Source organism: Salarias fasciatus, chromosome 17 (genome assembly GCF_902148845.1).
Source record: "Salarias fasciatus chromosome 17, fSalaFa1.1, whole genome shotgun sequence".
Lineage (NCBI taxonomy): Eukaryota > Metazoa > Chordata > Actinopteri > Blenniiformes > Blenniidae > Salarias > Salarias fasciatus.
In genome coordinates, this window is record NC_043761.1 from 10283412 (window position 1) to 10300407 (window position 16996).

Consider the following 16996-nt stretch of genomic DNA (forward strand, 5'->3'; position numbering starts at 1 on the left):
AAAAACAGAGAATGATGTGTTTGCAATTTTAATTGCTTAGTGAAGCCTGGGGAAATCGTATATGCATGTTATTCTTATTTTAATGTGTTTAACTATTGGTTTGACTGAATCAAACCGCAGTTTAAATATGTGTATAATTCACCCCGATGCAGCCTAACATCCATGCTGGGTGGTTTTTATTCAATATGATGAGATAAACCAACTTTCTGACCACGTGGGCCCATCAAAGGCATCACTAATCGATCGCGGATCCCATCCTCTTAAAGCTGCGCTGAGCTCCGCGCTCCGCTCTCCTGCCTGTCCGCGGTCCCTCCAACCAGTCTGCCTCCGCTGCAACTATGTCGACCTCCGTGAAGCTCAGCACTGGGGCACAGATGCCCCTGGTCGGCCTGGGGACCTGGAAGGTGCAGTCATTCTTAATTTATTCGCTCCTTTTTGCAGGCGCGGTCATTTAACAGGCGCGTTACGTAAGCTAGCAGGACGTAGCTGCCAGCGGAGCACGAGACTCGAAAACTCCTGCTTTCTGTAAACACCTTCCGACATGTCAGCATAAATGAGCAGATCGGATGTGTATTGTTCGTTATAGACAGCCATTTGGATGTTTATCCTCCATGACGCCAGCGAGATGCATGTTTTTTATAGAAGCATAAATGCGCAAAGCGACAGGATCAAGTTACGCATCAGTGTATCGGAGCGAAGCCGAGCTGTCCCGGAGTCACCTCCCCGCAACAGCCGCTCTTCATTCACTTCACACAGAGGAAATACTGGCTTATTCCTCACTACTAAAGCTGTATTATTTTATCATATTTCCACCAAAGAAATGTTGACTTCATGCCGCTTATAATGGGCATATATAAATGCACATGAAAGCCCAAACTAATGTCAAAACAATTCAAGTAATTTACTGTATTTGTGTTCCTCTTTTTAGATTATCCCATCGGGTGTATTAAAATACCCCATCGTCGACAAAAGTAATGTTTCATTGAGATTCAAGACCTTTTTCTTTGACTCTTTTTTGGATTTAGATTAAAATGTTTATATTTTTCACTGCAAATTAAATGTCGTTTTTGGTTTTCTTATTAAAATCATTTCATAACCGAATAGACTAATTTAAACCTCAATCCCAGAAAGGTCTGGGCAATGGTTAAGATGTGAATTCAAACAAGATGTTGTTTTTGGAAACCTCTCAAATTCGCATTTGATTCAGACAAGAACATAGATGACATAAGATATAAAATAATGTTTTTTTTACAGCATCTAAAAGAAGTGATGATTCATTTTTGAAATAGTGCATATTCTCCTTGTTATTCTTTCCTGTGCTAAAGAGCTTTGATTGAATTTTCAATTGAAAAAAATTATATGATTGCAAATCTATTATATTTTCATATATGATAAACGATATGTGAAAGTGATGTATTTATTGCATGCAATTGAAAAAACAATTGATCGGTTTTCCTATCATTCTCTCTGGTGATACAAGTTAATCATTGACTTGGAGTGTGTTTGAGGAGGAAGAGCATCGGCTGTTAAACGCAGCCGGGCTGCAGTGACTTGCAGCTGAATTGACTCAGCATCAGCGAATGGTGTTCTTGTTTGGTCAGTTTTGTGTGACGTCTAAAAGGTCTCAGCTCTAAATTTACGGCACTTGTTGACCTGATAATGGACCGATCCCTCATTTAACAATGATCCCTCTCAGTGGCAGTTACACAACTTCATATAAGACATGTTTGCTTTGCTTTTCATTGGCTGTCATACCGTTCAAATGCCCTGATGACAAATGCCAGCTCATGATTGTGTCTCGTAATCAGTCTCTCTTTATTTATGTGAACCTATTCAGAAAAGTAATTCAAACACAAGCTGTATAAAGGTCAATGAAGAGGAGAGTGGAATTTTAGATTGATCAGTGTCAAGACCTTGCAAAGGACGAAGTTACAGTGATTTGGTTTCATCCGGAGCAGCCAAATAGACGATCGCCACCATGAAACTGTGGCTTTGCACATAGATTTGAGTGTGCATTGATAATGTCCCCATAAACACAGATTAGATTATGTTTCTGAAGTGAGTCCCTATCTTTCAGTCTCCGCCCGGTAAGGTCGCCGAGGCTGTGAAAGTCGCCATCACAGCCGGTTACAGACACATCGACGGAGCCTTGGTCTACGAGAATGAGCACGAGGTGGGCGAAGGCGTGAAGGCAATGATCAGCGCCGGCGTGGTGAAGAGAGAGGAGCTCTTCATTGTGAGCAAGGTAGGTTTTCAATGACTAAGTATATTTTCACCTTGATATAAACAACAGAGTCGCCCTTTTTAAGTGTTTTTTTTTTTTTTTTCCCCTCTTCTCCCAGCTGTGGTGTACTTTCCACGAGAAGTCCAAAGTGAGGGGAGCCTGTGAGAAGACTCTGAAAGACCTGGAACTGGACTACCTGGACCTCTACTTGGTGCACTGGCCCATGGGTTTCAAGGTCAGGACGCTCTTATTTTGAAATCGTACACCAAAATAACGAGGATAAAGTACTCAGGACTTTTACTGCTGGTTTTATGTTCCAGAATGGAGACGACCTGTTTCCTCTGGACGCTGCTGGAGAGACCATCTGTGATGATTCTCACTTCCTGGAGACGTGGGAGGTACGTTTTTGCACGAGGTGCAGCACTTCTTCATCTCACGAGATAAATGAAGAGTTACAGCTCTTTTTCCATCAGCTGACGTCACATTTATTTCAGATATTAACTTTGTGTTTTAAATAATTTTTATTATTTGCTCCTGGAGTCGCCTTGAAACACACATTATCCAGATGATAGGAAGAAAGAGTGCTCTCCCACACAGGGACAACATGCAAGCTCTACACAGAAATATGTAGTAAAAATAAGCTTTTTGTTGGTCGATAATCAATGTTTTACTTGTTTTCCAGTCATGCATTGAGCTAAACCAACCCAGAGCTTTTCATTGAACTTGTCTGGTCTCGCCGGTGTCTGCTTCGCCTGCAGCACCGGTTTGGAAAGAGTTACGTAACGCCTGCAACCAGCACTACTTAAAACTGTCCCGTCACGGTCGACCTGTTTCCTGTCTGTCCTCTCCTCTCAGGGGATGGAGGAGCTGGTGGACGCCGGGTTGGTCAAAGCTATCGGCGTCTCCAACTTCAACAAGTCTCAAATTGAGGCCATCCTCAACAAGCCGGGCCTCAAACACAAACCCGTCAACAACCAGGTACACAGCAGACCGGTCCATCCGGCCGGCTTCATACATACTTGTGTAGATAACCTTCAACCTGCTGCTGATATTCAAGACTGCTGAGCAGCAACAAGGCGAATACTTTGCAGACTGGAGAGTCGGAAAGGGCAAGAGGCTGTAATGGTGTTATCCGTCTGCGATCAGGCCCAGGAAGTAATGTTGTTAATGCATCGTGAGCCGCAGCTGTTTTCCCTTCAGGCGAGGCCAGTTAGCTGCGGTGACCTTATTGTCCAGCTTCTCTTTGTCATGTTTTAAATTAGATTCAAGGACAATTGTCTTTCTGTCTTTTGTCATCGGAGACACTTAGAATTGGATTGGAATCAGTGATGCAAAATAAGCACAAGCTCTGTAAGACTGGAGCCTAAAAGTTTCTGTTTTTGACTTCTGAAGATCCTGATTGCATCGAAGTGTCTCCTGACAGGAAGTGTCTGACTTCAGGGACTGGCTCACTGTGTTTGCTGTTCTCAGGTTGAGTGCCACCCGTACCTGGTCCAGGAGAAGCTGATCGAGTACTGTAACTCTCAGGGCATCACGGTGACGGCCTACAGCCCGCTGGGCTCCCCGGACAGACCCTGGTCAGTCTGAACGGCTCAGTCTCTGCCGTGCAGCTTTGAAATGAAACTCCAGCTTCTTTTTTTTTTCTTTTGTTTTGTTCATTGTGGATCCCACACTGCCAGACATGTGACTTCTTGTAGGTTCATCTTGTGACTGTTGTTCCTCTTTGTGTGTACTTTGTTATGCATCCTGTTGAAATCTGTGTGTTGTTGGATACAGATAAGAAAGCGTATATATACATATTATGTCACTGCAGGGCGAAGCCTGGCGATCCCACTCTGCTGGAGGAAAAAGTCATCAGCGACATCGCGAGCAAGCACAAGAAAACTCCTGCACAGGTACAGCTACAGTCGATAGAACCGAGACTGTCAGGAGGTGTCGGTGATGATTAAATGTTTGTTTTCCCTCCTTCTGCGGCAGGTCCTGATCCGTTTCCACGTCCAGAGGAACGTGATCGCCATCCCCAAGTCGATCACGCCTCAGCGCATCCAGGAGAACTTCCAGGTAACCAACACACCTTTGTTTTATCTTTCTCCCACCGAGCGCCCGCCTCGCTCACTGGTTTGTCCTGAATCTGTGCAGGTGTTTGACTTTCAGCTGACCGAGGAGGAGATGAACTCCATCAAGGCGTTTGACCGCGGCTATAGATTCTGTCCGATGCAGTGGTAAGAACGCATCACGGTGCAGAGGATGTCTTTTATTATTCAAACGGTTTCAGCAGGATTTATCAGAATCCTGTTAAAGGTAAAATAAAAACGTGATTAAATTGGGAGGTTGCAACAAAAGAATAGAATTAAAACATTTCTGATGCGGTTTTAGTATCGGAACATGTGGAGGAGGTCTGTGCTGACTCATCCACTGTACAGCCTCATCCAAATCGGGACCCAGAGCTTTCCGGCCAGCTCCAGATCAGATTCACTTTTCTGTGACCGCCAAGCTAAAGTTAGTGTGACCGCCGAGCTCCACAGCCGGGGTCAGTCCACTGCTTCTGTCCGAGGGCCAAATCGTTACTGAATGCTGCAGCCTCAGCAGCACATTGTTTGGTCAGATGTAAGAATACAACGTATTTTAACCACAGACGGTGCGATTTACCCTGCCTCAGTAGAACTGGATCAGTTCCTTAAATCCAGCCGATCCCTCTGTTTGATTTCACGCTCCGTCTCTCCACAGGGGCATAAAGCACAAGGACTATCCCTTCAACGCTGAATTCTGAAGCGAGCAGGATCCACCACAGGTCCACGGCTGATTAGACTGTTAGTTCACGGCGCCGCTTCACATCTGCAGTTTTCTATTTACCTGAAGATTTGATTCCCTCCAGAGAAATCAGTGTTACGAACCTTATTACTGAGACCCTTGAGTTTTGAAGTCGTTACTGAAGATTCCTATATTTGATGGTGAAAAGTTACTTTTTCCTTGTGAGAACATGCTACATACACATCGGCCCGCGGGTGACGAACACGTGGAATCCTCATGTTACGGGATCGCCGCTTTCACTTCCTGTATCTGCTGTTTTTGTAAAGCTTTGCAATAAAATCCTGTGGAAGGAAAAAACTTCTTACCTGGAGCAGATTTGTCTGGAATGTATTTTGTCTTTCATTTCCAAATTGACTTCAGTTCACACGTGCAAACATGTAAAAATGAATATTGAGGAAAGCGATTTTAGTTTTAAAGCTGTGAAATGCAAAATCTCATAATTTTTACTGGTTTTTAATCAAAATTTGTTGACAAATGTTTGCATGGATGTTAAGGATAATGTTGCTCCACAAAAACAAATAATACATCCAATTCAGTATTTTTCAGTGCATATGTGTGTTATTGAGTTGAGAAGTTGATAACTTTAAATGGCGTGTTTTGGACTCGGCGACATGCAAACTGCACACAAACTTGTCACTTGCAGATGTAAGCTGTGCATGTTCTGCATCGCCTGTCCAGTTTCCACCAAATTAAATTACTGTTCAAATTCAAAAGTGAAGGTAATGCTCATTCTCAGCATTCTCTTGTTTTGGTTTATTTATCCAAGCCTTGATTTATGTTGTGTTTATGGATCCGGAGCTTCGTAAGGCCGTTCAGACTCTCTGTTATGTGTTTATGGAGTAACTGTAGCAACAAGAGACGGCCTGTTTGGCTGGAAGATTTGCGTCGACAAGAAAACAATGGCAGCTTTCGGACAGTAAAACCTTTAAGTGTCAGTTGAGGATGGAGGAGATCGGCTTTAATGCCTGATATTTCAGGCATTAAATAACTCATCATTGGCTCTGTTAGTAAAATCAATGTACTAATATGTGCAAAAAAATATGTATAATCATGTGACACGTATCATGTAATCTTTTGTTGAGGTCTTGTGTTTATCGGAAATTGGAGGATTCTCTGCAAGAGAAAGGATGACGAATCACAACACAGAAGGTTTCATTAAATTCAATTGTATCCGCAAATCGTTTTAAAATGACACTTTAATTCACTCACTGCAATGTCAGGGGATGTGAAAGGCAAAAAATTGGTTTGTAATTAAAAACTGACTACTGACTGCAAAACTAAACAGATTATTGTCCCTAAACACACATCTGAATTGCAGTGTGTGTGTGAGTTTATTTGCATAGTGTTACACCATTCAAATAGCCTTGGAACAGTATTTTCTTTTTAAACCTGCTGTCTTTTGAATACAGTTTGTTTCCTTCCTTCATCTGGATGAGTTTTCAGTCTGTATGTGAGGAAAATACGCCCTCTTGTGGAGGTTAGGATGAACTGGAACTTTCTAGAAGTCTGTAGAAACTCACCATTAACATGATCTGTGCTTTCTGGATCAGATCTGGAGCGGAGGTTTTGGTGTGTTCAGGAGCACCACGCAGGAGCGATGCCATTTTTGTTTCCAGTTAATGTTTCTTCAGTTGTAGCAGTTGTCAAATTTACTGATTAACTCTTGCCATTTCCTCACTCTGTATTACACCACAGCTGTAAAACGCACTTCAGAGGCTGCCTGCAGCCCAGTGCAATAATAACCTGTAAAGTTGGCACAGTGTGACTGCTATTGAAAATTATTACAATAAAGCCAATTTCAATGATACTGTGCTGTAACAAAAAGCTTTTTAGTACAAATGTTTAATTTCTGCAGTATTTAAGATTAAATAGTCTGAGCTCTCTCACTCACCAAACGGTATCAGGAATATAAAAAAGTACCAGCTGACAATCCAATAGTCTTGTTTGCTTTTTTCACTTTATTCATTTTCCAAACATTACGCAACCAATCAACATTCAGCGCTCTCAAAGCGAGCTTGTGCACACACAATCTCACACACACACACACACACACACACACTCTCACACAAAGTGCAGACATCAGACAATGACATTTATGCAGCACTGTCTCTGAAGATAGGCAACATGAAGAGCAGAAGGTGCTAGATATTGCACGTTTACGATCAGCGCCGGAAACGTCTCGGCCTCCTCAGCTTCTCCGGCAGGTGAGCCCAGGGTTTCGCCGCGATCGAACAGATCCCCCGCCCCCCCGAGGCCCCGCCCGCCGGAATGTCACGAGGCCGAGGTCCGTTTCCCATCCCGACTGATTGAAGGTAGATGAAGGAGCGAAAACGAGGTAACAGTTGATAATGGCCAGCCTGCGCAGGTTGTATGGGTGTGAAGCATCTGCAGTTTTAGATTTGATCCTATGATTTCTATGTTCGCAGAAATTCTATTCCAGATGTGCAACTTAACGTTTAACCAAAATGAAATGTGCAAAAAACCAGTTCTCAGATTCTTGGTCTCGTATTAGGAAGAGCTTCACTTTGGAAAGAGAAGAGTCGGTTGTGAAAAGGTGGAGAATTGAGATTTCTTGTCACAACAGCTGTCTCAAATTAATCCTATTAATAAGACTGTTTTCTTTTTTAATTTATACTCTTAACTTTTTACCATACCTGAGTTTAACAGATTGTACCATTTAAAAAAAAAAAAAAAAGTGAGCACAAGTAAGAATACTGGAACCTGGAGGGAAAACTACTGGGGAGGTATCTGAAGGATCATCCAACTTATTCTAAGACTATGAGAAATAAAATAAATGGATTATTGCTTGGAAGCAGCCGGAATTCAGGCCAGCTTGGATATTTGTTCATATAGAAAGTCACATACAGACATTTACAAAAGCCACACAAAACTATTCTCTATTCCACCAGGTGATAAATTAACTGTCATTTCCAAACTCTGCAGTGTCCCGCCGAGCCACGCCCCCTTCGCCCCCCTCAGGAGCAGTCGGTGAAGGTGGTCACCATGTTCCCCCTCCGCTGAGTCACTGTCCTGCAGTGCTGCTTCCCCGTGCGCTGAAAAGTGCCGTCAGTCCTGGAGCCGTGCGAGTTGAAGGAGAACATCTTCTCCAAGTCCTCAAACATGTCGTCGAAGAGTCCCGCGCCGAAGGCCCCCTGCTGGGACCGCCGTTTGTGCGCGTTGGTGGCGTCCCGGTGAGCCTGGAAGTGGCTCTCAAAGTGCCTCTTCTGGTGGGCCTGATTGTGGGAGTGGAAGTTGGAGTGGAAGTGGTGCTGGTGTCGATGCTGCTGCCCGAAAGGGTCGAAGTCCTTGAAGATGTCGTCGAAGTTGAAGGACTGGTAGTGCTGGTTGAAGTTGTAGTTGCCGCCGCCTCCTCCTCCGTAAGCGCCTTCTGAGGATGCAGTATGGCCAAACTGGTCGTACTCTTTCCTCCTCTTGTCGTCCGATAACGTCTCATAAGCTGCGGCAGAAAAACACGCCTCGCGTAAATGTTTTAGAAGTATGATCAAGTCAGATCGTTTCACAAATATTCATATGTCGTTATCACAACAGTAAAGTAATTCATAGTAATTATACAGAATCCAAGTCTCACTAAACCTCTGGCTTTAGCTGAAAATTAAAACGCAAACTGCTTTAAAACTGACTTATATAATGATGACGCAGCTTTGGAAGATTTAATCATTTCTGAAGAAGTCATGAAATGTGAGAACCAGTTTTCAACTTGTACATAAAGATAACTGCTTAAATAAATCTACAAGATGCCAAAAATGTTGTTTTCTAATCTGGAGCCAAGATACAAATTATTCAACTAAACTGTGCGAAAAAGAATGTAAAACATCTGTTGATTGTTCAGTTTATAAGTATATAAAACTTAGCTATGACATAATACTCTGCCTCATGTTGAGGTGAGATTAAAGTGGATTATGATCATGTTATTCCACCATCCAGGTAACTGAGCTGTTATCAGAAAACACAATCATGTTACCTCACAGAGGCAGAGAAGCAGGGTGTGTCCTTCACAACATAACTACTTTCATCTGACAGCATGCCTTTTCTATGACAACAATCTCATTCCAAATTAATTTTTGGACATAAAACATGTTTGTAAACAATGGCAGGCGTGTCTTTTGTGGCAGGATGACCCAGTGACTGACTTACCCTCTGCCATTTCCCTGAACTTGGCCTCGGCGTCTGGGGCCTTGTTTCTGTCGGGGTGGTACTTCAGGGCCAGCTTGTGGAAGGCCTTCTTGATCTGCCTCTCGGTGGCATCTCTGGAAACTCCCAGAATCTCGTAGTAGTCCCTCTTGGCCAGGATGAACTCGGAGATGAGCAGAATATTGACTGCGAGGAGCAGCACCGACTGAGCTGTGGCCATGGCTGCTGCTGCTGCTGGTTTGAGTCCCTTTGAGCTGTGAAGCAAACAGTTTGACGATTTGTTCCCACAACCACGTAAAGAATTAAAAGCCCCTCTCACAAATCCAGCATTATTCCCTAAAACAAACCGAAGCTAACGCGTTATGAACACACTGAGGTTACTTTGCTAGCTTGTTTCGCCACATAACCGACCGCTCACCGTTTCACTGTAAAAACTGATGAACTGAGCACTCGGAAAGCTCCGCGCGTTCCACTAAGCAACCGAGACAGAAAACACCGAAACAAATTCCACCGTTGGCGGGGGTTTACCTGAAGATGAGGTGCCAGGCAGCCGGGGTCACTCCTCCTCACAGCCGCCAGCAGCTCCAGCTGATGCGAACTGAAGCTCTCTGTTGTTGACGAGCCGCATTCCTGAGCCGAACACCACGACTCGCAACGCCATTGGTCCATTTTCTCACACAATGACTCACGGCGCTGTGATTGGCCCACATAGTGCGCACGTGGAGAGTGGACACTAGCCGGTAAAGAGTACAGAAGCAAAGCAAGATATATACAATCTTTCTATTTCCGTTTTCGCTTTATCTCGCAATTTCTCATACAAATCGATGAAAGGATGTGACTTTGCATATTTTCCCAACATTTTACTTTAATTTGCTGTGTTTACGATCTTTATACATTCATACCTCACAGTAACAAACAAGGACGTTTATAGACTTAATTTCGTTGCGATGTTACTGAATATTGAACTTAAAATCAGTCATCTCAGTAGTATAAAATATAAAATGCAGTATAAAGTCTGGAGAAGAAAAAATAAATTAAAAATGAAGAATAAACAAACCTTAACAAAGCTAAAGGCCAAATATAAAAATTTACGATGTGACTGACTTTTTTGGTTTACGTATAACCGAAACGTCACTTCCGCTACAATCCGGAAATGGCTACTTGCAAGCTGCCTTGTGGTTTTTGAGTGGAAGGAGTGTTTATTTAGAAGCCTTTCTCTGCAAACCCGCATTCATGTAGCCAGTTACAGACATGCCGCGGTACTGTGCTGTGAAAGTGTGCAGAAACCGCGGGGGAGCAGCGTCAAGACACGACAACAGAAGAATTAGCTTCTATCCGTATGTTGACTGTTTTATGGACTGTTGTTTTTCATCTGGACGGAGTTGTTTTTTTTCCCCCTAAACGATGTGTTAAGAATAAAGATGCAGAGAGTTAAAGACAGGTGTTTGATCCCTATTATGTTCCATGGAACCAGTGTAAAATATTTCGTTTGTGGTGAATTGTCTCTACTATTGTAGTTCTTTATTGCAGAATTGAACGTGAGTTTTCACTAGAAATTGTCTTCCTCTTTAAAATACACCAGAAATAAGTAGAGCAGCCCAAAGCACTGTGTGTAAAACACATCAGTTACAAAAGACAAATATCAACCCCATGATGACTTTATTTGTATACACTGTAACTCCTTTTCCGAAACATGAGAGTAATTTCACTTGTCTCTTTCTGTTTCTCCAAGGTTTCCTCTGCAAGACAAGGCCCGGCTTCAGAAATGGGTGGACAACATGAAGCGGGAGGACTGGACCCCAAGTCGACATCAGTATCTGTGCAGCGAGCATTTTACAGAGGACTGCTTCGACGTCCGATGGGGCATCCGCTACCTGAAGAACACATCCATTCCCACTCTTTTCCCCTCTGCTGAGAATGTAGGTATAATTCTGTCAACACACCGAATGGCCTGATGCTGAATAACATTTAAACATGAAGCTTTTAGACCTGAGTATGTGTTTTTTTTTTTAAAAAGTGTTGTTTCATTTTGTTTGTAGTTACAAACATTTCCATTATTAAGATGCTGTTTGGTTAGTATTGGTTTTTGTTTTTATTTTGTCTCAGGATGGAGAGAAAAAAGTGACCACAATTCAAAGGAGCCCCAAGGGCAAAGCCAGCTCCCCAGACTCCGAGCCGGACACTACAGGGTGTATTTTGAGCAGCGCACCCAAAAATCTCCAGTCAACGACAGCAGACGGGCCCATTGCTGAACTCACTGAAGTGATATTGGAGCTTCCTCTGTTGTCAGACACGGTCACTTCATGCCTGTCAAGTCACTCGGAGATGCAGACTGCTGCTTGTGAGATAGCAGGAGAAAGCGGGCTCCCGACGGCGTCCTGCCTCGCTCTGCCTCCTTGCAGTGAAGCGGGTTGTGAGGCCCGAGCTGACTCCACTGTGACTGTGTTGTGCTGCGAGCCTCTGGGCCCTTTCTCTGATGGAGGAGCCGTAGATGTGCCCAGCCTCCAAGCAGCTCTGGGCCATGCGTTTAGCTTTGTTCCCATAGAAACGATCAAGGACAAACCTACAGAGTGTTTTTTGGAGGAGAGAGGGCCTGTTGATGGAGAGCATATTTCTCTGTATGAGCATTCGTATTGCCGACCGGACACCAACAAAGATCAGCTTTGGAAGAAAATCCTGAGTTTGCATGCAAAGATCCTGGAACTGGATCACAGGGAGGAGACGACCGTGGCCAAAATCCGTGAACTGGAGAACGAGATAACCCTCCTGAAGAGAGACGGAGCTGTTTTCAAAGAGAAACAGAAAGTTTTAGAAGACTTTATATCATCTGTGATGATCTGATTTTGCTGTGGAAGTGGATGTGCATATATTGGAGTTGTAATTGGTTCAAAGAGTGTGTTCTGGAAAACAAGCGGTTCTGGAGACAACGGCTTGGGATAAAATGAAGGGCACTCAGGAATTCAAACAGTCGCAGTGACCAAAAGTATCCCTGAAGAGATTCAAATTCCCCGACAGTGACTAGTCCATTTGGAGACTATTCCGCCAGGAGGGGACGGCATATTTAAAGGCCGTCTTCCCCAGTTCGGCTCTGACTCTGGGAACAGATAAAAAAAAAAAAAAAAAAAAAAAATCCTGGAAGCGTAGTCCAAAGTGATTTCTTGACTTGATCAACTATGTGGTCAAATATGAAGGAAGCAGCCCGAGAATAGATTCATAAACACAGAGCTGCCAGTGAGATTGTTTACGGACAGAGAGGAAGGGTTTGCAGCAGCGGGCAGTAGACGGTAATGAACCGTGGAGCACAGTGATGCACAGAGTCCGGTTTAAACATCCCTGTCCAGTTTATATAATCAGCTTGCTTAATGCATAGTTTTGATTCATAGATTGGATTATTTCCAGTCAAACAGGTCAGAGTTTGTTTGGAATGTAAAGAAAGAATAAAAATTCTACGACTTGACTTCTTCTCAAAGAGTCACATTAATATAGAGACAGAAACAGGACGTTGTGAAGTGATTCATTTTTAATATAATTCAACAGAGTCCACTTTTGACTGTCCGCCTTTGTCCACATGGGGGCTCAGTGTGGCCGGAGTGATTGTCTTGTTTTAAATTCGGACTCCAGCGTGACCTCCAAGATACAGAAAGTCGGAGCTGTGTTCACTGGCAGAAAGAGCAAAATCACTTCTTCAGCCGATGGCAGGACCCCTGCAGAGTCCTGGCCTTGAAAAAAATCAGTCTGGGATTTATGATTTTCAGAAGTGTCTCAGACAGCCTGAAATCCATTAAAGAGCAGCTGGAAGTTCTGCAACCTTCCTACAAATCAACAGTGTGGTTAAGAAGAGAAGTTACCAAGACATTCATTTATTATTGTTTTACAATTACAGCACTTTGAATGTGATTTATACATACATGGCCTCGTTGTCTAAACTTGTGTACGAATGCACATATTGTAAGTTTAAGCCTTCAGGCTCTTTTCCGGTTCTTACGTTTTGTTTTTTTTGTTTTTTTTGTCCCTTTGTGCAATTTAATGGCCTGCACTTTCCTCCCTGGTGCCTTTGTTACAGTTGCTTGGTTTCCTGTTGGATGTTGAGTCTTTGCTTTTTCAGACTTTATTTTAAGTGCAAATATGGTTCTTGTGTGACTCACTGCCACTAACAAGGTCATTTATTTATTAATTTTTTTTTAAAGACTGAAAATTGGGACATTTTAAAGGTTATCAGTGAATCATGTCTGAGTTATTTAAAAACCTTGTTTACAGCTGGTGGATGTCTTTCCTTTTGAACGGTGGCACCGATTTACGTCTAATTGTTCGCTACGTTTGAAGGACGGTTTACATTCCAGGCATCCACTTACAGGGAGAACGCACAATCAGATAACCAAACGTCCCGTAAAGCAGCGCAGATCCTGGGAGACCAGGAAGCAGGCTTGACCTGTGCGGTCAGCCGTGTGGGGATCAGGCCGGCGGATGAAGCGATAAGTCGAGGAATGTGAGAGGAGAAGCCGCCCCTGAGACATAAAGAGCATGCTGCAACACGGAGGGGGCAGACAAAACATTTCATGTGATTCTGTGACTTCGTAAATCTGCAATAAATGTCTCCTGACGGAAGACGGACGGCTGCTGTGACCCTCATTCCAAATATGAACGACACTCGAGACACTTGCCGATTGTGCAATGGTTTCATCTGAAGATACATGATTGCTTTTGTATTTCTGAAAGCAAGACGAGTGGATTGTGTTTTCAGTCTGTGCTTGCGGTGATTGATTTAAATATTACAATTGCAGGGAACATGAAGAGGGGCGGCAGGATTTATCGCCTACTTTGGCACCCCTTGGGCTCCGAGTCGGGGGAATTTTGACCGCATGAGGTACCTAATCTCATTTCAAACTGATTTCCAGACGAAAATTTGCCAGAGGGCGTCTGGCTCAGCCAGATCATCTGTGAAACAGTGTCCAGAGGGCTGTCACTGTACGACAACACTTCGCCAGCGACCCACACCTGTGCTGAAAATAGAACCGAGAGCAACACCGCATGTAGACATCCAAACCGGCGTGTCATTGGCTAAAACAGGAATCGGAGCCTACTGGGCTTAATCAGGCATATGATTATGGATTTAATGCCCAGAGGTTCATGTTATATTCATGAGGTTTACATGATGGGAATTCTCCCGGTGTCAGGGATGCGGCGATATTAATTTGATGCACTTGTATACCACCTGCGTTCGGGAACCTGTGAGTGAAATGTCAAATTGGATCTTGAATTAATGTTCCCGCGATTAATTGGGGATGTGAGCGGACTTGAGACATGCAATTTCCATGCTGCTTGAGGATGTCGAATCAGATGAGGAGGTTTGGAGATGACGGCTGAGAGCGGCGGCGGATCTGGACTGGGAGAGCGGGTTCTCGAAATTAGCTGGGAGAATGGAATTAAACCAATCAGGCTGCAGTGTGGCTCAGCAGATCAGCACTGTCACCAGACTCATGCTGTGCTTTCCTGCTTTTGATGTGCCGGCCTTTGAACGTCATTTCAGTTATTTAGGAAAAAATGAGGGTAAATATAGAAATTAATCAAAACTACAGAATTTATATGTGAAGGATGTTTTTTTTTTAAATACAGCATGCTTTTTTCTTTCTTTTTGCAGTAAATCATTTATTATTTTCAACATCAAGAATACTTAAAGCAAGCAGAATCACAGCATTACTATAAAAGAGAGCTGTAAAGCAGAGCGATGAAGGTGAGAATGAGGTCTAGGTAGGATTTGTGTGACCGGAGTGAGAATGCAGCTCATCTCAAACGCTTGCCCCCGATCATTTTTACAATAACTTACGCTGGCGAGATGTGACATGTGCCTCAGTCTGTTCGGATTATTCCCACTTTGCTTTTGTTTATGCGTCATCCAGCTATCCTGCATATTTGGTAGTAAACTTATTTATTGATAGAAAGTGAGTTCTTTCTGGGGTCGCTCTATTAGATCATAAGAACTGCATGTTTGAAGTTTTATGCTTGAAGTTCTTCCTTATACAATGTCAAGGTTAAGGGCCTTGTTCAAGCTCAGTTCCGTCACTTCAAGAGCATCATTGTCTCTCATTTCTCGATGAACTAAAAGCATTCACCATAAATAAATGAGCAGACTCAGCTCACGACCTTCGTCTTCATACAAAACATTCATAAACCACCGCTAAATATGGAAATACAGGAGCCAGAGGGGGTTGGGATCGTGGAGATCCGGATTTCTAGGTGTAATAGAGATAAATCCAAGGGTTGGTGCAACTGTTCAGACTGGCCAGCAGCATGATGATGGAAAACACAAGTCCTGAGGAAGAGAGAAATGAGACACGTGTGATTAATCTTGAAAGCCAAGAGCTAAAAGTGGAGAGAAAGTTGAAAATCATCCTGGATTTCTGAAACCAACCTTTAGTCGGAGCACTGGAGGGGCTCCATGCGGACCACAGCTGCACCACAAAGAAGGGGCTCCAGCACACCGTGTATGTCATGATGATCACAAAGGTCATTTTGACAGTCTTGAGCATTGCGTTGGAGACCCCCCTCGTGCCCGTGCGCCTCGGCTGGATGGCCTTCCTCTTCATGTTGAAGTAAATTGTGGTGCATATCCTCATCTGGCAGTACAGCAGGATGACTGCGGGCAGCGCGAACACCGACAGAGTGATCCAGCTGATGTAGACGCGGCTCCCCCACGGCTCAATGAACGTGGCCCAGCAGTCGTGCTGGTTCCCCTCCACCTCCTGGAGGGAGAAGATGAAAAGCTGCGGAGAGCTGAAGGCGAGCGAGATCAGCCACGCTGCGCCGATGGAGAGATACCTCCTGAAGGAGCCTTTGAGGAAGGAAACCATGGGCATGCACACGGCGTGGTACCGATCTATGGTCATGGCAACCATCATGTAAGCCGAGGCGAACATCCCGACCACCTGCAAGTATTTTACGGAGCGGCACAGAAAGTCCGTCCCTCGAAACCTGTGCGTAATTTCCATGGAGAACTGCGGGAGCACTTGGAAAAACGCGACCACCAGGTCGGCCAGGCACAGGTGCAGGAGGAACAGCTGGGTCCTCGTGTTCCTCTTTCTTTTCTTCCAAAGTGTGCCAAGGAAGAAGAAATTGCCGCACGTCGCCAGCAGGAAGATCACCCCCAAAACTCCAGCTCTGACGAGCGCGAAGCGCTCGTGCGGCTCCGCGTCCTCCTCCGCCGCGTCCGCGGAGCTTTCTGGATCCATTGGAGCGTCGAATCCCCGTGGCACCGGTCAATCCAGAGCTCAGTGAAACCACCGGGGGAGATCGATACGTTTGACCAACAATTCTCTGGGCATTTCACTCATCCTGCGCGCCTCTGGATCGGTAGAAAGTCTGCAAGTTGCGGCGAAGAGAGGGGGTGGGTCAAATCACCTCATGGGGACTGGAAGCGTGCGTCACGGTTCTTCAGATGGGTTTATTCCTTTACAAAATACAGATTAAGAAAAAAAAATAAAGATAATTTACCAAAAATGAAAAAGACACACTCAAAGTCATTTTGGCACATTTGAAACTGTTGCTTCATGTTTACTCTGAAATACATCCAGATACACATTACAGTTGTTCTTCTTTGAGGATCTCACTGTTTTACCAAATATTTAGAGTATCCATCATTATTCAGTTAAATTCAATTCATTCATTAAATGAGATTATTGAAAGACAACACAGGACTCAGAGATGAAGGTATTGTTTGTTTATTTGACATTTTACTGTATTTTTCACTATGATGCACCAAAATAAAGGAAGAACTTGAGCTTATGCAGAAGTTATTTGTGGCCCAGTCACTGG

The 16996-nt window shown here is 44.0% G+C and overlaps 4 protein-coding genes across 4 annotated transcripts; 2 read left to right on the forward strand and 2 right to left on the reverse strand.

Moving 5' to 3' along the window:
- Positions 1 to 242: 242 nt before the first annotated feature.
- akr1b1.2 (aldo-keto reductase family 1, member B1 (aldose reductase), tandem duplicate 2) lies at positions 243 to 5324 on the forward strand. The gene is made up of 10 exons (XM_030113687.1): positions 243 to 404; positions 2078 to 2245; positions 2343 to 2459; positions 2545 to 2622; positions 3080 to 3202; positions 3695 to 3801; positions 4038 to 4119; positions 4202 to 4285; positions 4364 to 4446; positions 4952 to 5324. Exons 1-10 carry the CDS (start codon positions 339 to 341, stop codon positions 4992 to 4994), a joined length of 951 nt encoding a protein of 316 aa, XP_029969547.1. The 5' UTR covers positions 243 to 338; the 3' UTR covers positions 4995 to 5324.
- Positions 5325 to 7655: 2331 nt separating this feature from the next.
- On the reverse strand, positions 7656 to 9797 carry LOC115404558 (dnaJ homolog subfamily B member 9-like). The gene is made up of 3 exons (XM_030113949.1): positions 9716 to 9797; positions 9191 to 9441; positions 7656 to 8492 (listed from the first exon to the last, which is right to left on the reverse strand). The coding sequence occupies exons 2-3, from the start codon at positions 9405 to 9407 to the stop codon at positions 8011 to 8013; spliced, it is 699 nt and encodes a 232-aa protein (XP_029969809.1). The 5' UTR covers positions 9408 to 9441; positions 9716 to 9797; the 3' UTR covers positions 7656 to 8010.
- Positions 9798 to 10340: 543 nt separating this feature from the next.
- On the forward strand, positions 10341 to 12328 carry LOC115404395 (THAP domain-containing protein 5). The gene is made up of 3 exons (XM_030113705.1): positions 10341 to 10524; positions 10920 to 11106; positions 11294 to 12328. The coding sequence occupies exons 1-3, from the start codon at positions 10439 to 10441 to the stop codon at positions 12026 to 12028; spliced, it is 1008 nt and encodes a 335-aa protein (XP_029969565.1). The 5' UTR covers positions 10341 to 10438; the 3' UTR covers positions 12029 to 12328.
- Positions 12329 to 12698: 370 nt separating this feature from the next.
- avpr2l (arginine vasopressin receptor 2, like) lies at positions 12699 to 16541 on the reverse strand. Its single transcript, XM_030113706.1, has 2 exons — positions 15597 to 16541; positions 12699 to 15497 (listed from the first exon to the last, which is right to left on the reverse strand). The coding sequence occupies exons 1-2, from the start codon at positions 16411 to 16413 to the stop codon at positions 15418 to 15420; spliced, it is 897 nt and encodes a 298-aa protein (XP_029969566.1). The 5' UTR covers positions 16414 to 16541; the 3' UTR covers positions 12699 to 15417.
- Between the last annotated feature and the right edge of the window lie 455 nt (positions 16542 to 16996).